The sequence below is a fragment of the Prionailurus viverrinus genome, chromosome C1, assembly GCF_022837055.1.
Source record: "Prionailurus viverrinus isolate Anna chromosome C1, UM_Priviv_1.0, whole genome shotgun sequence".
In the NCBI taxonomy this organism is placed as follows: domain Eukaryota; kingdom Metazoa; phylum Chordata; class Mammalia; order Carnivora; family Felidae; genus Prionailurus; species Prionailurus viverrinus.
In genome coordinates, this window is record NC_062568.1 from 51,205,131 (window position 1) to 51,228,033 (window position 22,903).

The 22,903-nt window shown below is 41.8% G+C and overlaps 1 protein-coding gene across 2 annotated transcripts in view; it reads left to right on the plus strand.

Annotated features, from left to right (window-relative positions):
• The window catches only part of PDE11A (phosphodiesterase 11A), a 379,748-nt gene that overhangs the window by 334,502 nt on the left and 22,343 nt on the right, over positions 1-22,903 (plus strand). For both annotated transcript variants that reach the window (XM_047873318.1, XM_047873319.1), the window contains 2 exons: positions 3,673-3,747; positions 8,857-8,940. In XM_047873318.1, coding sequence (XP_047729274.1) covers positions 3,673-3,747; positions 8,857-8,940 — 159 coding nt within the window. The remainder of the gene's footprint in view (positions 1-3,672; positions 3,748-8,856; positions 8,941-22,903) is intronic.

Sequence of the window (22,903 nt, forward strand, 5' to 3'; positions counted from 1 at the left end):
TTGAACATTTAGTCAGCTTCTTATGTCTTTGATCCTAGTCACTTCCATTTGCCAATAACCACATCCACAGTTCCATTCTAGACAAACTTCTTAGATCTGCTCTATCTCTTTGCTTCCTTGTATTAAAGAACAAAGAAAACCAGCATATGTACTTCTTTCTTCCTCTTTCATGATCCAGTTCCTAGTATTCGGGGCCTAATGATTTCTCTGGGCCATTTGTCCAATTGAAGGGATATCCTATGTACCGCCTAATTCATTCAGTTTTTAACTGTGGATGCACTGGCCATACCTTTGATTCTAGTTGTAAGGCTGGGTCTTGATCAGCCTTTGTCATTCAAAACATATCTCAATTTTTATTTTTACACTTTGGGGTTAAAAAGCAGCTCTGTCTTCCATCCCTGAAGATGAAGACTCTGAATTTGTGACTCTCTCCTTTCCCTTTCATTCCTGGTTGTAAACCTGCCAATCCTTTTCGGAGCTCACTTCTTACAATACTTAGCAAAACACAGTCAATAGCAATTCTCACATGCTACCAACATTTTGTTTTCCAATATCTTCCCCTAAGGCTGTAAATTCATTAGATATATTATTTGCTTTATTTCAAAGAGAATTGTACAAAATATTTTGCCACTGTGTACCATGGGTGTCATCCTTACAGCCTCCAACAGCCATTTCCTCACTGTTTTATACCTGCCCCCCAAGCTGATGCTACATATTTTAGGGTCTTTTTATTTTTCTTCCTTCTTTTTCTTTCTTTCTAAAAAGAACGCACCTCATTTCCGTACCATTTTTTTGTGTGAGTCAAAACTAGGCTAGGCTTTGCTGCAATAACAGATATATTCTCAAATTTCAGTTGCTTTACTCAAAGAAAAGTTTATTTCTTGTTCCTATCACAGTCCAATGCAGATTTCCTATAAAGTTCTCCAATAAATAGCTCTCCTCCAATTGAACTTTGGTTTTCATTTTGGTTTTCAACTTCACACTTGAAGTTACATAAAACAGGGAGGAATTTGCTTGGTTGAGTAGCGTATTTCTATATCTCTGCCCACCCTTCACTTCCCCTGTGTGGGAAGCCTCCCCTATAGTAAAGTCTGGACCAGAGAAGAGATAGGTATCTTCCAGGTGTCAGGAAAAACTGTAGTAGTGGGGTGGCCTCTTGAATTGGGATGGAAAGAAGTGGAGGGGTAGAGAGCAGAAGAAAATTCAGGGGACCAGGGGGAAAATAGAGAAGATTGGAAAGAGAGTGGGATGAGGTATGATATGCCGGGACTTTCAGAAACCCCAGTGAAATGCATGTCAACAACTAAAGGAGCAGTAGCCCACTTGGGAGTGGGAAAGGGACAGGACAAAGTACTTAACAAGAAAAAAAGGTTCTGCATTGATGTTGTAGACCAACTTGGGAGGCCTATTGGCCGGTCTCTTGGTCATTGATGTAAATAGTATTTTATTTTTAGGATGTGAAGTTCTGCTGATCAGTGCAGAAAAAACTCAAGAGTTTGGGGAAATAAAGCACAAAACCATGTTTTTCCAAACACTTGCATCAGAAATCATGCCACAGCTCTAAACTGGAGATCTCATTTGTGTTTGTCTCCAAATTGAATAGGTTAAAACATTTTCAAAAACATACTTCTATGATTTTAGGAAACATTTGGACAAAAACAATAGAACCTCCTTTTAAAAATATAAATATATTTCTAATTTCCTAGAGGTTGATATTTTTAAATTTCCTTGCAAAATGGGTTTTTTTACTGGTGTTTTATTCCAGTTTTACTTCCTCACAAACATGACTCTAAGCATGTGGGTTTCCCCAGTGACCCCCCCCCCCCAGGCCTGATTAGCATCTCAATTTCCTTCTTTAATAAAAAATTCAATTAGGAGCCACTTAATGTTCCTGATTGGGTTTTTAAGTACAAATGAAACAGTGATACAAGTTGAACTGTGAAAGAAGCACAGGGGAGATACCCAGGACCACTTTAGAAAGATCAAGGACAGGATTGTGTTTTAATTTCTTTGCTTTCCAGGGGTGATAGACCTGTGTAGGACTCCTACCTGGGGGTGACCTGATGTGCACATTTGTATTCTTTAGTGCAAAAGACCCACCTCAGAGCAATCTGAGGGAGTGTTCTGGGGACTGAATAAATGAGGCCAGGCCCTTAGGGGACCATTTCTTTTTTAAAGGAAGGCCAGAGACAGAAAGAGAGGCCTGGAGTGCTAATGTGGCAGAGACTAGAGAGAGAAGTGAATCAGGCCCTAGAAAAATTGAGCCAGCTCCAACTAATTTTATGCTATTGAATTTTTTAAAGGTACCCATATTCCTTATAAGAAATGTTTAAAATCTGGACTGACTAGATATTCTATTTCTTTACATATGAGCTACATACTTGCTATTCTCAGGGTGTGTGCGTGTGTGTGTGTGTGTGTGTGTGTGTGTGTGTGTGTGTAAGAGATAGAGATGTTTTTATGTTTTATCAATGGTTATGACTTATGGTGGACAAAATCTCTTGAGAGATACACTTAGGTAAATTATGTTGATTCTATCCACTTGACCAAAAATTAAACCATTCTAGCCTTTTCCAGACCATGAATCTCATCTTCATAAGATCCTGGAATAGAGGAAAAACTGGTCGGGGGATCTAGACCTTCTTGCCTTCAACTTTTCTGAAATTTTGTTTTCTGCTTGTCCAAATTTTGTAAATCCAGCCAGTTCATCTGAGAGATTTCCTAGGTCTTGTTCCTTAGTATTGTTGAAAATACCTGTTTAACACTTACCTGTTATATCATTATGCTTCCCGTAAGCTATCATTAGAAGCACAGGGCTTGGAGAAGCTTCTCTGTAGCTTAACAATGATCAATCATCAACTTCTGATCATCCATGCTAATAGATGAAAAGTGAAAAAAAATAGAAGTCCTTACTCTGGAAAAATCTCTACCATTTGCTTGTACCAACTAGAACCTACCATAAATTAATACTTTTAGTACATAGATTAAGAAAGCTGAAGACCAAATCAACATTCTTCAAACTGTATCATGACACACTGTAAAAAACAAAACAAAACAAAACAAAACAAAAAAACTGGTATGAACAGTGAATCTAGCATTAGTCCTGCCCCTTAACTAATTGCTACAGTAAGAAGCAGAGGTGTGCCCTGGGGTTATCCTCTCCAGAGTCCACACAATTATTGATAGGGTGAGGCAGTTAAGGAGTTTGGGGGATGGCCAATGAAACCAAGCTAAGATAAAAGTGTGCAACAAAGTAAAGAATCTGGGTTGAAACAACCAAAGGTTAGCAAAAATATTACAAGTATATTATAATATGGAAACAGAAATTATGATTAGGGATTATTTGCCTCATTTTTCTATAATAAGAACATTTCCTACTTTGAAGCTGGCAACCCCATGCCTCATTGTGAATATGGAATCTGCACGGTCAGAGATCATCTACTGGCAGGCATCTGAAGATACCCTGCACAAGTTCTTCTGATTAAAAGGAAATCAGTTTCATTGATTAAGTTCTATAATATGTTGAAACAGAAAAGGTTAATGTACTCCTTCAAAAGCTTTTTAAATTATTATCTATGTTGAAGATAATCACCATACATGTAAGGCAGAAATAACTTCTGAGTCTTATGATAAATTACACATAACCATAAATTACATATTTATATGTTCCAGGTGGCTGAACTTGTAACCAGTGAGTTCTTTGAACAAGGAGATCGGGAGAGATCAGAACTCAAACTCACTCCTTCAGTAAGCCCATCCTTTTATTATGACACATTTAGCCTTTGGAATGACATTTTCAGAAGCAACTCCAAATCACACCCTGAAAGTGGGAAAGATTGAGAGTGGATTTAAGAAAGCACTCCTGAAAGTTTAAAACTTTAATTACTTAGACGCTAAACACTCCTATTCCCAGGTTTCTGATTAAGAGTGGTGAGCTACTTAACAAGCACTTCCTGAGCTCACATGGTAAGACAAGTAGGCACAAGGGAGGATGTACCAAGTGGCACTGGAGTAGCTCAAAGCCCAGTGCTGGCATTACATAAGTGAGTGGTCTGTACCTACCTTGGAAGAGAAATACAGACAAAAGTCAAAGGCAGGCTGTCCAGCCTTGAGGAGCTTAGAACAGACAACTGCAGTAAATAATGGTCGTTCTGGGTTTTATTTTCCTGTTTGGGGCTTTCTAAAATCCCAAACCCAGATCATTTCAAGTCTCTGTTTCTTTCCTTTGTTTGCAAAATGAAAAGTCTCACTTGGGGAACTAGGTTCTGTTGACTGAAATGCTATTTTTGTTGGATTCACCCATTCAATTATTATTTGAGAATGCTTACTGTAGGCTCAGGATGATGCTGTTTTTACTCAAACAAGACAAAAGACATAAATGCCTCATCCACAAGGAGGGGGTGGCCTCTATTCTTAAGGAATGGTTAGCTACAAATCGTCACCTGACAACTCAAAGAATGGTACAAAGTACTGTGAAGCTGGTACAGCACAGTAGATTCAGTTAGGCTCATTAATAGATTCATTAGGCTTCAGGAATGTTTGAATTGTCAGGAATGTCTGTTTATGAGGATTCAAGTCAACCGAGTTCTGAACACTTGGAGGTTACTTGTAAGATCTTCAAGTTTTAGGACGCCTTTCTTTGCGAGCATTTAAAAGTAAGGAAAAGCCAGAGAGCTAGCTCTTAGTCAAACAGCTTCACCTGTCTGAAGTCAGACCTCACAGCCTTAACTAATTTTAACTATTCTTAATTTGTTGCCTACCTATAAAAGGTCAGAAGACTCCATAGGCTAAAACACTCACCCTGTATTTTAGTTTCCAAAGCAGTATCTACTTATACTGTTTCCAGAACATCCCTTTATTCTTTTTTGGTGGTATCAGCAGATTTGGCTGTGATACCAGTTTGGGGTACATAGTTAATGTGTAAAACCCTAGTGACAACCCAAATTCCTCTCAGCTACATGAAAGCTTTCTTCCACTTAAAAATTGTTTCAGGGGCTTTGTCTGAAGGTTTTATAATGTAGCAATACCACAGGTCATTTAATTAAGTGGAAAAAAAAATGAGTCGGTTGCCAGCATTGGCGACTTGGCAAGTGCAGTGACGCAGCACTAAGGAGGCTTTGTACACTCAGGTAAGACGTTCGCTGAACACATAAATGAAATTAATTTTGCGGTGGAAACATAGCACTAAATGCTACTCTCTCCTCGCAAAAGGCTACTCAACATGGCCAATGACAGTCTCCTGGCTGCTGTGGCAGGGGTATTTCTCATTAGTCCTTTCCCAAAGATGTCTGGAAATGGATGCACGCAGAGGTGACACCAGTTGTGTGTCTTTTATTCTTTGATGTTTAGGGAGAAAATTGTCTGGGAATCCCTCCATCTGGTGTCACGGTCCTAGAGGTCATCAGGGTAACTTTGTGAAGACAACGGCTAATCTAGACCACAGCCAAGGGTTAATAGTAGAAGCAGTGAGTCAGTTAGTAAAACATGCTCGAGCACCTCTGGGTCGCGAGCGTGAAGCTGGGCACTGTGCATCCAGCCATGAGCAAAGCTGTCAACTGATGGGAAAGATAGACATTATATAAATAATCACTCATAATCAACTACAAGATGCAAAAGGCTGTAAAAGGAAAGCACAGGACAATCAATGTGCTATCTCACACTTGCACTCAAAAACATTTATTGAGAAGTGACTAGTCTAGAAAGAAACTTTTACAGTATGGCCAACTGTCAACAGAATGCTAAGACAATTCAATGGGGTCAGTCTTCTGTCTTCTCAAATAGTGCAGGGACAGCAGGATATCCACATGCAAATGAATGACGCTAGATCCCTGTCACCAAACCTCAAAATAATCTCAAAGTGGATCATAGACCTAAATGTGAGGGCTAAAACTATATGAGACTCTTAGAAGAAAACAAGGTATAAATCTTCTGAAAAATAAAATAGATAAATTGGGCTTCATTAAAATTTAAAACTTTGCATTTTTTTTTTTTTTTTTTTACTTCAGCTGTTGTTTATTGACACAGGTAGGCTCTATAGCAACAGGCCGGGAGGTGGCTGCAGTAGTGGGGAAAATGGAGGGTGAGGGGAGTGTTTGCCTGCCACAATGGCTGTGTAGAGTGTAGGAAGACAAGCGCACAATGCATGACAAGGTGGGAGTGGGGGGAGCCTGAGGGGGGTGGGGGAGCAAGGAAGGGCCCCGGCCAGTCTCCTTAAACCGGAACCACTGCCCTATGCCACAACTCTTGTTGGCGGTCTCTTGATGCCAGGCCAGGGGTGGGAGTTGTCTGGGTGTCCGTTTTCTGTAGGAACTGAGTGGAGTACACAAAAAGGAGGAGATGCAGGAGCCATTGCCCTCTGTGAAACTTTGCATCTTAAAGGACACTATCAAGAAAATGAAAAGACAGCCTACAGTATAGAGAAATTATTTGCAGATCATCTATCTGATATGGGCCTGGTATCTAGAATATATAGAGAACTATTACAATTCATAGAAAGACAACCCAATTTTTTAAAAGGGAAAATGATCTGAATACATATTTCTCCAATGAATATCTATGTATGTATATATAGATACATACATGGCCAATAAGCACATGAAAAGATGCTCAAAATCATTAGTCATCAGGGAAATGCAAATCAGAACCACAATGAGACACCACTTTCACAGGGACTAGCTACAATTAAAAAGATAGACAAAAACAAGTGTTGGTGAGGATGTGGAGAAACTGGAACTTCCCACACTGCTGATGGGAACATAAAGTCATGCAGCTGCTTTGGAAAACAGTTTGACAATTAACGAAAACATTAAACATTGGCTTCAGCACATGGCCCAGCAATTCTGCCTCTAGGTATATCCCCAAGAGAAATGAAAACATACACTTGCATAGAAACTTGTACGTGAATGTTCACATTATTCATAATAGCCGATAAGTGGGAACAACCCAAATGCCCATCACCTGATGAATGGATAAATAAAATATGGTGATCTATACCATACATACCAAATGTACATACCAAATGTAGTATCATTTGGCCATAAAAGGGATGAAGTGCTGATGCATGTTACAGGAATGAACCTTGAGAACATCATGCGTGGTGAAAGAAGCCTGTCACAAAAGACCACGTGTCATACGATTCCATTTATGTGAATGTGCAGAATAACCAAATCTATACAAACAGAAAACAGATCACTGGTTGCCTAAGGGTAGAGCCTTGGGGGAGTTGAGGAGTGACTGCTAACTGATACGAGATTTCTTTTTGGGGTGATAAAAATGTGCTAAAATTGACTATAGTAATGGTTGCACAACTAATTGTGAATATACTAAAAACCACTGACACTGAATTTAAAAAAAAAAAAACAACAACACAATTCTATACACCAGAAACAGTAATTAAGTAAATAAGGAAATGTCAGATAGCAATGAGCACTGAAGAGTAGATAACAGAATATTATTTTTTAATATTTATTTATTTATTTTTGAAATTGAGAGACAGCATGAGCAGGGGTAGGGGCAGAGAGAGAGAGAGAGGGAGACACAGAATCCAAAGCAGGCTCCAGGCTCCGAGTTGTCAGCACAGAGCCCAATGCAGAGCTTGAACCCATGAACTGTGAGCTCATGACCTGACCGACTGAGCCACCCAGGCGTCCCTAGAATAATATTTTTAAAGGAACATTTTGGACAAAGACTCATGCAGTTCACAAGAACCACTCCTTCCCCCAGCAGACCCTAGTCCTCTTTCCTGGTATTTCACATTTCATGTTGCAAGACAAGGATGAGAAGAGCCTGCGGGAGTCAGTGACCTTCTCTGACTGGAGATTTTTTTGGAGATATTTCCCTCAGCAGCACTCTTATGTCTTCTTGTGAGCCCTGGCAGCTGGTGATTTCTGTCCTGCCCACTCCCACCCTCATTGATAAGTCTGAAGGGTGCTGGATTGTGCAACATCTCCAGACCAAGGGAAAGTCCTGGATCTTCCTTCATGACCTGTGTGAATGCCGAGATGATGTGGATGTCACCCACTATCTCTGTAAAGACCAAACCTACTCTAAGACAGGAATGCAGGGAAAGGTCACTTCTCAGACCCTGGCCTTATTCTTTGATAGCAAAGACAGGGACATTCTTAAGGGAGTAGAACTGGCAGTGTTTGTTCAAGAATCCCCCTTAGCCCCCAATTCCAACTGATTGTTTCCCTTTTTATGTCTGCCCAACAGATATATGTCCCTTCTTTTTCTCAAAAAAGTATACCTAAAATTTCTAAACATTGTAATATCATGAAGTTTAAAGCCTGGGAGTGAGGAGAGAATGGGTACCTGCCACCATCATCCATCCAATGATAGATAAAAATTTAGGAATCTATTAATGAGAGAAGCTTATCGAAAAACACAGTTGTCAAACCCACACCCCACCCTGAAAAATGAATACAAATAGTTTCTGTTTAAAATGAAACTGCTTTTAAGGATCTTTTCTCATCTATCCCACCTTCTTTCACTATAAAAATAAAAGCCTGCATTATTTTTGTGGCAATGAAACATATCCCCTTCCCCTTGACTCATACCCAATTCCCAGTGAACTGATGACTTGATTTAGTGGCCATTACCTGTATCTGAAGACAGATTTTGGCCCCAAGGAGTTGCGTGCTATAAAGTTCAAATAAATTCGCTTACAAATCTCATAAAAAGAGGTGAAAATACTTTCTTTCTCATCACAGATAAAGGGAAAGAAAGTACATGTAAAGATTGATTGTGATTTGTGAAGTGTTCGGTTGGTAAAAATTGGATCACTGTGGCAAAGTGTTGACAAAGCACCTGTAAAATACTCCAGAGTAATAAAGACAAGCTTCTCCTCCCCCATTCTAGGCTATCTTTGACCGGAACCGGAAAGATGAACTGCCTCGGTTACAATTGGAGTGGATTGATAGCATCTGTATGCCTTTGTATCAGGTACTCAGGATTTGGGAGGTGGGGGGAAGGAGTTGGCGGTGCATGTCCTGACTGAGCCAGGAAAGAAGAGTGTATGTACTCTCAGAAACGTTAGTTTTAGGAGACCTTTCCAGGGTAAGTGTATTGCTAAGAACTTTGGCTGTGGTCAATCTTTTCTCAGATTTCTGACTGTCTCCTAGGAAAAGTTAGTGCTAGGAGGCCAGAGACCTGAGTTCTCCTTCTAGGATATAATCTCCATGGGCCTTGATGCCCCCATCTATAAACCAGGATTAAAAATATTTTGGGGCGCCTGGGTGGCGCAGTCGGTTAAGCGTCCGACTTCAGGCAGGTCACGATTTCGCGGTCGGTGAGTTCGAGCCCCGCGTCAGGCTCTGGGCTGATGGCTCGGAGCCTGGAGCCTGTTCCCGATTCTGTGTCTCCCTCTCTCTCTGCCCCTCCCCCGTTTATGCTCTGTCTCTCTCTGTCCCAAAAAAATAAATAAAAATGTTAAAAAAAAAAAATATATTTTACCTCAGTATTTCCCAAACTGTGCCCTGTGGAACACAAGTATCCAGCCATAGCCTAATAGATATCTCTTCAAAAAGAGCTCTCAGGCCCAACAACTAGGGAACCTGAAGGCTCAGAGGAGTCCTTCAGGAAAGAAACATGTTCAACTTTGATCAATGCCAAATTTCTCAAACATTTGACTGTGGAAATCTTCTTCATTTTTGTTTTACAAGTTTTCTTTCACTTTTACTAATATCCTACGAACACAAGAGTTCCATGAAACCATGACACCTGGCCTTCTGTCCTGATCGCATGGTCTGGGCCACAGAGTTTTGAAAGAACCTTCCATGGGAAAGCTCTGCCTCTCTCTGAGATGCATGTGACAAATGCCGCTGCCTGGTGGTCGGGACCCTGCTTCTGGCAAGGAGACAAGTGTCATGGGCTTTGAATGTTCACACTCCACTTTTTGAGTACAGATTAGGATCGGCACCAGTTAACACTAAGGGTTTAGTGTTCATTGGCTTTTAATTCTGCTACTAAGCATTTGCTTTCATGTGTAAAACCTGGCGAGTTCTTTACCCCCTACCTCGCTCAATCAGACGGAGCTGCTTTTCCAACTTCAAAGTGAGAAACACATGCAGGGAAAGCAAAACCGCGTTAGTTTCTCACTCTGTGTAACTCCATTAAAAACACAGTATTGGTTTTTAAGGACCTCACAACCATTAAGTTTCAGGCTTATCTACCACTTCGTTTTCAACACTTTTAGGAGCTGCTGAGCCCTGTCACATTACACTAAAAAAAAAAAAAAAAAAAAATCCTAGAATACTATCTTGAAGATAGAAATGAAACTTTTTAATGACTATCAACAGCAAAAAACACCAAAATTCATATCTTTGTTTTACATGAACCATTCAATACATGATAGCATAAAATCAAAGTTTTAAAATAATCTTAAGTACATTATTTTAGCTATAAATGGCACATAATGCTCTTGTTTAATAATGAAAACTTGGGTGAAAAAATCAAGAGTAACGTACACTTTATTATAAGAGGCTTCTTGACTTTCTTTTCTTCCTGTCTGCTCCTCCCACCCTTGCTTCTCTGGTATCTCTGCATAAGCTGGGTGCCCAGGTACAAAGCCCACAGCTGTTGGGTCAGATATATCTTGTTTTGCTAAATTCGCCTTGACTACCCATGTTGAATTATTTATAATTTATTCAGTTTCCTGTGCCCACTGAGGCAATAAATGGGATGAATTTTTGCAATTAGTAAATTCCTTTTACGGTGGGTAAAGCTTAGGAGGACGAAGACTTGTAATTGTGGGACTGATAAATTTTCGGTATTAGTTTGCAAAGCTTCTTTGGAATGGACCCAAAGTCCACATATCCTTCCTATGTGATTGGTTATAATAAATGCTGGCAAGGATTCTCATGGGCTTTTCCATGCTAATTTCATTGTTTTGCATCTGATTCTCAATTCTTTGGGCTTATCTTATACTTTCTATTAAGTACTTTGAAATCTTCAGGTTAAAAAGGAAACTACTTGAAATTGAAATCGAAACTAGCACTTTCCAGAATTTAGGGAGTAATACCACATCACATTATCTATCATTCTTGATTTTCCACATCTGTTTTACTTTACTCCCTGTCTGTGAGATTAGATACACCTGCTATTTTTATCCACAGAAAATTAACATAGAGCAGTTTTAAGTGACATTCCCACCAAGTTAGAGTTGTGTCCCACATATCCGTGGCCTTGGTTTTGGTATAGTGGTCTTTCTACCACCCATTCCACCTCTGCTGGGTATTTCTTCCACAATCTTTTCTTATTAAACTAACGAGAGAATCATGGCATTGTAAAGAGGAGTGTAGAAGGAGTTGTTTATAAAAGTTCATGTTCAGGGGCACCTGGGTGGCTCAGTTGGTTAAGCGTCCGACTCTTGGTTTCAACTCATGTCATGATCTCGTGGTTTCATGGGTTTGAGCCCTACATCAGGCTCTGTGCTGACAGTGCAGAGCCTGCTTGGGATTCTGTTTCTCCCTCTCTCTGCCTCTCCCCCTTCATGCTGTCTCTGTCTCTCTCAAAATTAATTAATTAAAAAGATTTTTTTTAAATATGTTCATTTCTGCTGCTATGTCTTCTCAGCTAGCAAAGTATGAAAATCATGTTCATTTTAAATGTCTTATCATCACTTATTTTTAAAAATAACACAGATTTTATTTGTAAATTCTTTATAAGTCTTTGAAACCAGTATTTCAAAAAGCCCTCAAACTGAAACTTTGCTGAATGATTTTAAGTGTCCTCTCTGAGAGTCCCTATTTTGTGCCATCTCACACAGTTGGGGGAGAAGGGGATTGTCCGTTATTTAAATGGGCAATCTGACATTCACTGTTGCGCCCTGGAGCTGAAATGGAATCAGTCAGTGGGCAGGAATCACCATTAGTGCAAAGATACAAAACGTTGAGGAAGTAACTCACCAAGCAAGAGCAGTCACTGGTATGACACTAGTTCCTGCAAAAGTCTGCAGGAACTCAGGTTGTTGCCAAAAGGGAAGATTGAGGTTTCAAACATGCAAGTGCAGTCATAAAGAGCCTGAGAAAATAGAAAGCAGATGGGAAAGTATGCAGGTGGCCAGAATCTCAAAAAGGGATTATCTGAAATGCCATGGTCTGAATTATGTAGAGTGTAGAAATCCAGGGTAGCCTTGCTAGGTCAGTCTGGGCGCAGGGGAAGAGGATACAGAATAGTACAGATGAGACAAAGAATGTTCCTTTTCATGGCCAGGACCCTGCCCCCAAGGTGGAGCGGTTTGGGTGGCTGGAAACCTCATGTAGAACCTGAGGCAGATAGATACTCGTGGAGAGAGCTGGGATCTCCTGCAGGGGAGCAGTGTGGAGAGCGCCCTCTAGCGAGGGTGGAAGCTCACCGAAGCACTGGGCTGATGGCCTGAAGGTGGAATGCAGAAGGAGTTTAGTAGCAGGGTAGAGAGGGAGCTGAGTGGTGGATACAAATTTGGTTTTAGTACAGCTTTTTGACTTCATTGACTTTCACTGGGTGGAGTGGTTTCCCTTCATGGTGTTGAAAAGCTTGTGCATATGTCAAACTTCAAAATAGATCAAGCACTTTCCTCTTTCACTCCAGTTTGTGGAGTTTTGTCCTTCCTCCAAGCCAAGGGTAGATTATCGATAGTCTCGGGTGCCTGAAGGGCTACTTACTAGTGTGCGAGGTGGGAACTCACACAAACTACATTTTGGATGCCCACTGCATGTAAAACTGAAACTCTTATCTCTGAGACAACTTCAACTTCCAGGTAGGGCCAATGTTGAAGGAGAAGCAGGCCAACTCCTCCAATCCTCCTAAAATCTATTCGTTAGGAAGTTACCTAAGTAATCTAGTGATTGACTGGAAGTGACTGCCAGAAATTACATAAAAATATATAAACAAAGTGGTGCGTGGAGAAGGAGCATGCCCAGAACACTCCCAGATTGACAGATAGTTATATTGTAGAGAGATGCGACACTAATATTTACATGTGAGTATATAATTCTCCAGAACTTGCTTGTCTTTTTAATCTGATGGCTCCAAACTTTTCTTTGAAAAAAATAGAAAATGGTCCTAACAGGCAGAAGTCATGATTTATCTGTGACAGCATTTCAATCCAGAAGCATATAGGAAGTCAAGAGTGGGCAGGGACCCATCAGAGCGTGTGCCCCAAGAGAAGACGAGAGCCCAGTTAGTTAGCTCCGTCCTAGCAGGGTATCTTGGAGGAACACATTGACATCTGATTCCCATGCTTTCTGCTGTCTTTGCGCCCTGCTGGGATCCATTAGCCTGCTGCTCAACATCTTTGGAGGGAGAAAAAAATATAAAGAAAGAAAGAAGAAAAAGAAAAAAAGACACCATCAAACTTTGAAGCCACTGCTGTACCAGCCTTAGGGATAAACAGAAAGCCTGATGTGACAGCATCACACTGAGCTTCTCTTTGCAATAGCGAGCTCAGTTTTTGCCCTTTGTTTTCATTCTTGACTTAATCAAACCTCAGTGTACCTAGAATTTCAATGATGCATAGAGGCATTATAAATCTTCTGTTGTTAAGGATTGAGGGATTTAATTGTTATTATGAACATAATCGCATTTGCAGCCCATCCCAAACAGGTTCTTGACTTGGAGGTGGATTTTTTCCACAGATATTTCAAAAGGGCTTGACCTGGACAGGATCTAGCTGGAACAATTCCCTGTCTAGTTCTGCAAGCGTATTGCCTCTTTATTAAAATGCCAAGGAGTTTCAACAGGCAGGGCTTCTGATGTTTCGATTACAGTAACTTTTGACCTTTTTTCTGCCTTCAGTTGTAATAGTCGTTTTGAAAAATACCTTCACCTGATGCAATTAATAAGCTCTCTGAAGGGAGAGAGAAAAGAATCTTTATAATTGAGATTGTGAAGACTGGGAATTAGAATTGGTAAATTGGAAAAGAGGATGTAAAGTGCTAAGACAATTTTTCTGGACACCAGTAGAAGTTCTTTAAACACAACTTAATATTTCCCAAATGGCTCATGCTTTGTGTCCAGTTTTTTAAAAAAGAATAAGTAATGAGCTACTGAGTCACTAGTTAGAATATAATATCATCTTCTCTTAAAAACCTACAAGGGATAGAATGTGGATCCAGAGAAGAACAATTGCATCAGATACTTTTTTTTTTTTAATTTTTTTTTTCAACGTTTATTTATTTTTTGGGGACAGAGAGAGACAGAGCATGAACGGGGGAGGGGCAGAGAGAGAGGGAGACACAGAATCGGAAACAGGCTCCAGGCTCTGAGCCATCAGCCCAGAGCCTGACGCGGGGCTCGAACTCACGGACTGCGAGATCGTGACCTGGCTGAAGTCGGACGCTTAACCGACTGCGCCACCCAGGCGCCCCGATACTTTTTTTTTATTTTTTTTTTTTTTTATTTTTTTTTTTTTATTTTATTTTATTTTTTTTTTTTTATGAAATTTATTGACAAATTGGTTTCCATACAACACCCAGTGCTCATCCCAAAAGGTGCCCTCCTCAATACCCATCACCCACCCTCTCCTCCCTCCCACCCCCCATCAACCCTCAGTTTGTTCTCAGTTTTTAAGTCTCTTATGCTTTGGCTCTCTCCCATTCTAACCTCTTTTTTTTTTTTTTCCTTCCCCTCCCCCATGGGTTCCTGTGAAGTTTCTCAGGATCCACATAAGAGTGAAACCATATGGTATCTGTCTTTCTCTGTATGGCTTATTTCACTTAGCATCACACTCTCCAGTTCCATCCACGTTGCTACGAAAGGCCATATTTCATTTTTTCTCATTGCCACGTAATATTCCATTGTGTATATAAACCACAATTTCTTTATCCATTCATCAGTTGATGGACATTTAGGCTCTTTCCATAATTTGGCTATTGTTGAGAGTGCTGCTATGAACATTGGGGTACACGTGGCCCTATGCATCAGCGCTCCTGTATCCCTTGGATAAATTCCTAGCAGTGCTATTGCTGGGTCATAGGGTAGGTCTATTTTTAATTTTCTGAGGAACCTCCACACTGCTTTCCAGAGCGGCTGCACCAATTTGCATTCCCACCAACAGTGCAAGAGGGTTCCCGTTTCTCCACATCCTCTCCAGCATCTATAGTCTCCGGATTTGTTCATTTTGGCCACTCTGACTGGCGTGAGGTGATACCTGAGTGTGGTTTTGATTTGTATTTCCCTGATAAGGAGCGACGCTGAACATCTTTTCATGTGTCTGTTGGCCATCCGGATGTCTTCTTTAGAGAAGTGTCTATTCATGTTTTCTGCCCATTTCTTCACTGGGTTATTTGTTTTTCGGGTGTGGAGTTTGGTGAGCTCTTTATAGATTTTGGACACTAGCCCTTTGTCCGATATGTCATTTGCGAATATCTTTTCCCATTCCGTTGGTTGCCTTTTAGTTTTGTTGGTTGTTTCCTTGGCTGTGCAGAAGCTTTTTATCTTCATAAGGTCCCAGTAATTCACTTTTGCTTTTAATTCCCTTGCCTTTGGGGATGTGTCCAGTAAGAGATTGCTACGGCTGAGGTCAGAGAGGTCTTTTCCTGCTTTCTCCTCTAAGGTTTTGATGGTTTCCTGTCTCACATTTAGGTCCTTTATCCATTTTGAGTTTATTTTTGTGAATGGTGTGAGAAAGTGGTCTAGTTTCAACCTTCTGCATGTTGCTGTCCAGTTCTCCCAGCACCATTTGTTAAAGAGGCTGTCTTTTTTCCATTGGATGTTCTTTCCTGCTTTGTCAAAGATGAGTTGGCCATACGTTTGTGGGTCTAGTTCTGGGGTTTCTATTCTATTCCATTGGTCTATGTGTCTGTTTTGGTGCCAATACCATGCTGTCTTGATGATGACAGCTTTGTAGTAGAGGCTAAAGTCTGGGATTGTGATGCCTCCTGCTTTGGTCTTCTTCTTCAAAATTCCTTTGGCTATTCGGGGCCTTTTGTGGTTCCATATGAATTTTAGGATTGCTTGTTCTAGTTTCGAGAAGAATGCTGGTGCAATTTTGATTGGGATTGCATTGAATGTGTAGATAGCTTTGGGTAGTATTGACATTTTGACAATATTTATTTTTCCAATCCATGAGCAGGGAATGTCTTTCCATTTCTTTAAATCTTCTTCAATTTCCTTCATAAGCTTTCTATAATTTTCAGCATACAGATCCTTTACATCTTTGGTTAGATTTATTCCTAGGTATTTTATGCTTCTTGGTGCAATTGTGAATGGGATCAGTTTCTTTATTTGTCTTTCTGTTGCTTCATTGTTAGTGTATAAGAATGCAACTGATTTCTGTACATTGATTTTGTATCCTGCAACTTTGCTGAATTCCTGTATCAGTTCTAGCAGACTTTTGGTGGAGTCTATCGGATTTTCCATGTATAATATCATGTCATCTGCAAAAAGCGAAAGCTTGACTTCATCTTTGCCAATTTTGATGCCTTTGATTTCCTTTTGTTGTCTGATTGCTGATGCTAGAACTTCCAGCACTATGTTAAACAGCAGCGGTGAGAGTGGGCATCCTTGTCGTGTTCCTGATCTCAGGGAAAAAGCTCTCAGTTTTTCCCCGTTGAGGATGATGTTAGCTGTGGGCTTTTCATAAATGGCTTTTATGATCTTTAAGTATGTTCCTTCTATCCCGACTTTCTCAAGGGTTTTTATTAAGAAAGGGTGCTGGATTTTGTCGAAGGCCTTTTCTGCATCGATTGACAGGATCATATGGTTCTTCTCTTTTTTTTTGTTAATGTGATGTATCACGTTGATTGATTTGCGAATGTTGAACCAGCCCTGCATCCCAGGAATGAATCCCACTTGATCATGGTGAATAATTCTTTTTATATGCCGTTGAATTCGATTTGCTAGTACCTTATTGAGAATTTTTGCATCCATATTCATCAGGGATATTGGCCTGTAGTTCTCTTTTTTTACTGGGTCTCTGTCTGGTTTAGGAATCAAAGTAATACTGGCTCCATAGAATGAGTCTGGAAGTTTTCCTTCCCTTTCTATTTCTTGGAATAGCTTGAGAAGGATAGGTATTATCTCTGCTTTAAACGTCTGGTAGAACTCCCCTGGGAAGCCATCTGGTCCTGGACTCTTATTTGTTGGGAGATTTTTGATAACCGATTCAATTTCTTCGCTGGTTATGGGTCTGTTCAAGCTTTCTATTTCCTCCTGATTGAGTTTTGGAAGAGTGTGGTTGTTCAGGAATTTGTCCATTTCTTCCAGGTTGTCCAGTTTGTTGGCATATAATTTTTCATAGTATTCCCTGATAATTGTTTGTATCTCTGAGGGATTGGTTGTAATCATTCCATTTTCATTCATGATTTTATCTATTTGGGTCATCTCCCTTTTCTTTTTGAGAAGCCTGGCTAGAGGTTTGTCAATTTTGTTTATTTTTTCAAAAAACCAACTCTTGGTTTCGTTGATCTGCTCTACAGTTTTTTTAGTTTCTATATTGTTTATTTCTGCCCTGATCTTTATTATTTCTCTTCTTCTGCTGGGCTTAGGCTGCCTTTGCTGTTCTGCTTCTAGTTCCTTTAGGTGTGCTGTTAGATTTTGTATTTGGGATTTTTCTTGTTTCTTGAGATAGGCCTGGATTGCAATGTATTTTCCTCTCAGGACTGCCTTTGCTGCGTCCCAAAGCGTTTGGATTGTTGTATTTTCATTTTCATTTGTTTCCATATATTTTTTAATTTCTTCTCTAATTGCCTGGTTGACCCACTCATTCGTTAGTAGGGTGTTCTTTAACCTCCATGCTTTTGGAGGTTTTCCAGACTTTTTTCTGTGGTTGATTTCAAGCTTCATAGCATTGTGGTCTGAAAGTAAGCATGGTATAATTTCAATTCTTGTAAACTTATGAAGGGCTGTTTTGTGACCCAGTATATGATCTATCTTGGAGAATGTTCCATGTGCACTCGAGAAGAAAGTATATTCTGTTGCTTTGGGATGCAGAGTTCTAAATATATCTGTCAAGTCCATCTGATCCAATGTCTCATTCAGGGCCCTTGTTTCTTTATTGACCGTGTGTCTAGATGATCTATCCATTTCTGTAAGTGGTGTATTAAAGTCCCCTGCAATTACCACATTCTTATCAATAAGGTTGCTTATGTTTTTGAGTAATTGTTTTATATATTTGGGGGCTCCGGTATTCGGTGCATAGACATTTATAATTGTTAGCTCTTCCTGATGGATAGACCCTGTAACTATTATATAATGTCCTTCTTCATCTCTTGTTACAGCCTTTAATTTAAAGTCTAGTTTGTCTGATATAAGTATGGCTACTCCAGCTTTCTTTTGGCTTCCAGTCGCATGATAAATAGTTCTCCATCCCCTCACTCTCAATCTAAAGGTGTCCTCAGGTCTAAAATGAGTCTCTTGTAGACAGCAAATAGATGGGTCTTGTTTTTTTATCCATTCTGATACCCTATGTCTTTTGGTTGGCGCATTTAATCCATTTACATTCAGTGTTATTATAGAAAGATACGGGTTTAGAGTCATTGTGATGTCTGTATGTTTTATGCTTGTAGTGATGTCTCTGGGACTTTGTCTCACAGGGTCCCCCTTAGGATCTCTTGTAGGGCTGGTTTAGTGGTGACAAATTCCTTCAGTTTTTGTTTGTTTGGGAAGACCTTTATCTCTCCTTCTATTCTAAATGACAGACTTGCTGGATAAAGGATTCTCGGCTGCATATTTTTTCTGTCTAGCACCCTGAAAATCTCGTGCCAATTCTTTCTGGCCTGCCAAGTTTCAAAAGAGAGATCAGTCACGAGTCTTATAGGTCTCCCTTTATATGTGAGGGCACGTTTACCCCTTGCTGCTTTCAGAATTTTCTCTTTATCCTTGTATTTTGCCAGTTTCACTATGATATGTCGTGCAGAAGATCGATTCAAGTTACGTCTGAAGGGAGTTCTCTGTGCCTCTTGGATTTCAATGCCTTTTTCCTTCCCCAGTTCAGGGAAGTTCTCAGCTATTATTTCTTCAAGTACCCCTTCAGCACCTTTCCCTCTCTCTTCCTCCTCTGGGATACCAATTATGCGTATATTATTTCTTTTTAGTGTATCACTTAATTCTCTAATTTTCCCCTCATACTCCTGGATTTTTTTATCTCTCTTTTTCTCAGCTTCCTCTTTTTCCATAACTTTATCTTCTAGTTCACCTATTCTCTCCTCTGCCTCTTCAAGCCGAGCTGTGGTGGTTTCCATTTTGTTATGCATTTCGTTTAAAGCGTTTTTCAGCTCCTCGTGACTGTTCTTTAGTCCCTTGATCTCTGTAGCAAGAGATTCTCTGCTGTCCTGTATACTGTTTTCAAGCCCAGCGATTAATTTTATGACTATTATTCTAAATTCACTTTCTGTTATATTATTTAAATCCTTTTTGATCAGCTCATTAGCTGTTGTTATTTCCTGGAGATTCTTCTGAGGGGAGTTCTTCCGCTTGGTCATTTTGGATAGTCCCTGGAGTGGTGCGGACCTGCAGGGCACTTCCCCTGTGCTGTAGTGTATAACTGGAGTTGGTGGGCGGGGCCGCAGTCAGACCTGATGTCTGTCCCCAGCCCACCGCTGGGGCCACCGTCAGACTGGTGTGTGCCTTCTCTTCCCCTCTCCTAGGGGCGGGATTCACTGTGGGGTGGTGTGGCTCGTCTGGGCTACTTGCACCGTGCCAGGCTTGTGATGCTGGGGATCTGGCGTATTAGCTGGGGTGGGTAGGCAAGGTGCTCGGGGGCAGGAGGGGCAGGCTTAGATCGCTTCTCCTTAGGTGATCCACTTCAGGAGGGGCCCTGTGGCAGCGGGAGGGAGTCAGATCCGCTGCCGGAGGTTTGGCTCCGCAGAAGCGCAGAGTTGGGTGTTTGCGCGAAGGAAGCAAGTTCCCTGGCAGGAACTGGTTCCCTTTGGGATTTTGGCTGGGGGATGGGCGGGGGAGATGGCGCTGGCGAGCGCCTTTGTTCCCCACCAAACTGAGCTCTGTTGTCAGGGGGCTCAGCAGCTCTCCCTCCCTTTGTCCTCCAGCCTTCCCGCTTTCCGAGCAGAGCTGTTAACTTATGACCTCCCAGACGCTAAGTCGCGCTTGTTGTGGGAACACAGTCCGTCAGGCCCCTCCGCTTTTGCAAGCCAGACTCGGTGGCTGTGCTTGGCCGGCGAGCCGCCCCTCCGCCCCGGCTCCCTCCCGCCAGTCCGTGGAGCGCGCACCGCCTCGCCGCCCTTCCTACCCTCTTCCGTGGGCCTCTCGTCTGAGTTTGGCTCCGGCGACTCCGTTCTGCTAATCCTCTGGCGGTTTTCTGGGTTATTTAGGCAGATGTAGATGGAATCTAAGTGATCAGCAGGACGTGCGGTGAGCCCAGCGTCCTCCTAAGCCGCCATCTTGCCGCCCCACCCCGATACTTTTTTTTTAAAAAGGATACCACCCAAATAGGTTTTCTATCAATGCTTTCTCTACAATATTTAGCATTCTTATGGATGAGAGGAAGAAATAGTTGGGGCTAATTTCTTGTCTTTACAAGGAATGACATCATGTATAACTCAAGAAGCCTCAAGGAAAGTGAGGGAAATAAGTTCCTATTTTCTTTATAATTTATCTATCTGGCTCCACCTTTTCCTGGTGATGTGGGCAGGAGAGGCGTGCAGGGACTGCGCTTAAACTTGACAATTAAGGTATCACAATTTTTTCTTGTTGGAACAGACCTTTGGGAGGACTGAAATGTGAACAGTTCCAAATCAGAGCTATGTCTTCTCCCCAGCTGCCATCCAGGCATCGGGGGGGGGGGGGGGGGGGGGCTCCCTCCCCTATCCTTGTGAACACTCTGTAAGCGTTGAGGAGAAAGGCCCAAACACACATACTGCCTGTTAGGTCTCACCGGGTTCATGGAGAGCTGGTAGTCAGGGCTCGGTGTGATGCCATGCTGGCCTCTAGGTGACCATGGGTGTGATATGCACTCCGCCCAGGGCCTGGCCACTCGCTCTGGCTGCTGAAGTCTGTGGTCCTGGTAGGAACCTCTCGTGGCAAGCCCCTAGCAGCTTTCTGGTCAGATCTAGTCACCTGCTTTTCTCGCCTGAGTGCTCAGCTCCTGTGGGCCACCGGTGAACTCCCAGCTACTTTCTCCTCACTGTGCTGTCCACACAATTTCCTTGGCACTTTCTAATAAGCCGCCTGGGTAGTGCCAACTTGTTCTAGTAAATTCTATCACTTTCCTGAATTAGACTCTGAGATTCAAGAGACAAGCCCTCCCCTGACCCCCCGCCAGGCTTCATCGCCCAAGGAACAGGGAAGGAACAAGGAACTCACTTCTCATTTTCCCTTTCTCCCCACCCTCCCTTTCTGTCTCTGTCCATTATCTCTCTCTCTTTTCTCTCTTCCCCCGTCCCCATCCCTCACCCCCACAGTGGAAGTGTTTTAATTTCCTTTTCCTTGTCTAATGGGAACTATCCTTATATGGTGTCCCCTGTGCTGTCCACACTAGAGCTTTGTGGCCAGATGTGATGATCTGACTTGGCCAGATTTGGTTCTTAATAGGTAAAGGAGAATTCTGGAATTTAGAAACCCCCTTTCTCACCATACAAAGTTGGCATTCAGGGTTATTCTCTCTCAACGCTGAATGATGACAGCTTGCTGTTTCTAACGGGATCCACCATTTGCCTGCAGGAGGGAAGCCTACTGAGTTGATGGGCGGGGAACCATAGGCGTGACGATTCAAGCAGAACAAATATACATTGGTTTAATATGTTCAAAATATTGTCCTTGTCACATACACCATTCCCAAATCTGAGTGCTGATAGTAAAACCTGTTTACTTCAATGTTTTCCATGTACTATTAGCCAGATATGAATGGAAAAGAAATGTAAACATTTGAAAGTGTCAGTTTTATGTAGTTTCTAAGCCCCTTCACTATGGTCTGTCCTCCAAACTTTTGGCAAAGTGAACTTCCTTTTAAAAAAAATTGGATCATGGGGGTGCCTGGGTGGCTCAGCCGGTTAAGCATCTGGCTCCTGATCTCAGCTCAGATCACGATCTCACAGTTTGTGAGTTTGAGCCGCACAATGGGCTCTGCGCCAACTGCACGGAGACTGCTTGGGATTCTCTCTCTCCCTCTCTCTGCGCCTCCCCTGCTCGCTTTCACACACACTCTCAAAATAAATAAAATAGATTTTATTATTTTAAAAATTTTTTATAACATTTATTCATTTTTGAGAGAGAGAGAGAGCGAGAACGAGCAGGAGAGGGGCAGAGAGAGAGGGAGACACAGAATCCAAAGCAGGCTCTGGGCTCTGAGTTGTCAGCACAGGGCCCAACATGGGGCTCAAACCCACAGACTGCAAGATCCTGAACTGAGCTGAAGTCAGATGCTTAACCCACTGAGCCACCCAGGTGCCCCTAAAATAAATTTTAAAATAAATAAATAAATATTGGACCATGGCACCCCTGATTATAAACCTCAGGTACTACCAGCATCTATAAGATCCCTTCCGGATTTCTCACTTTGGTATTTCAGGGCGACCTTCGCTGAGGCCCCCTGCCTCTTGGCTTCATCTGCTGTCACCCTACCCTCTTCCTCACGCAGGCTCCCTTTGCCCCAAAGCACAGGACTCACAGCCCTTTTGTCTCTCTTCCCTTGCCTTTGGCTACCCTTCTCCTTTCTGCCTGGAAAACCTAATCCCTCCCCCACCTGGACATTTCTGCGGAGCTCTGTCTTCTCATAATCACACGTAACACTCGTATTGTGATTGGCTGGCTGGCTGGCTCCCTCCCCCCGTTACACGAGTTTCTTGGGACACCCTATTCCTGGTACCCAGCGCAGTGCCTAGCACAGAGTTTACTAGAACTGTTCCGTAAACGTTTGCGGAACAAGTGAATGAAGAAACCGAGTGAATGATGAGCGCAGCACCACAGAATCAATTATAAGCAGTGGAATGTGCGAAGGAGAGTTACAACGTCATGTTACATTATCATCCAT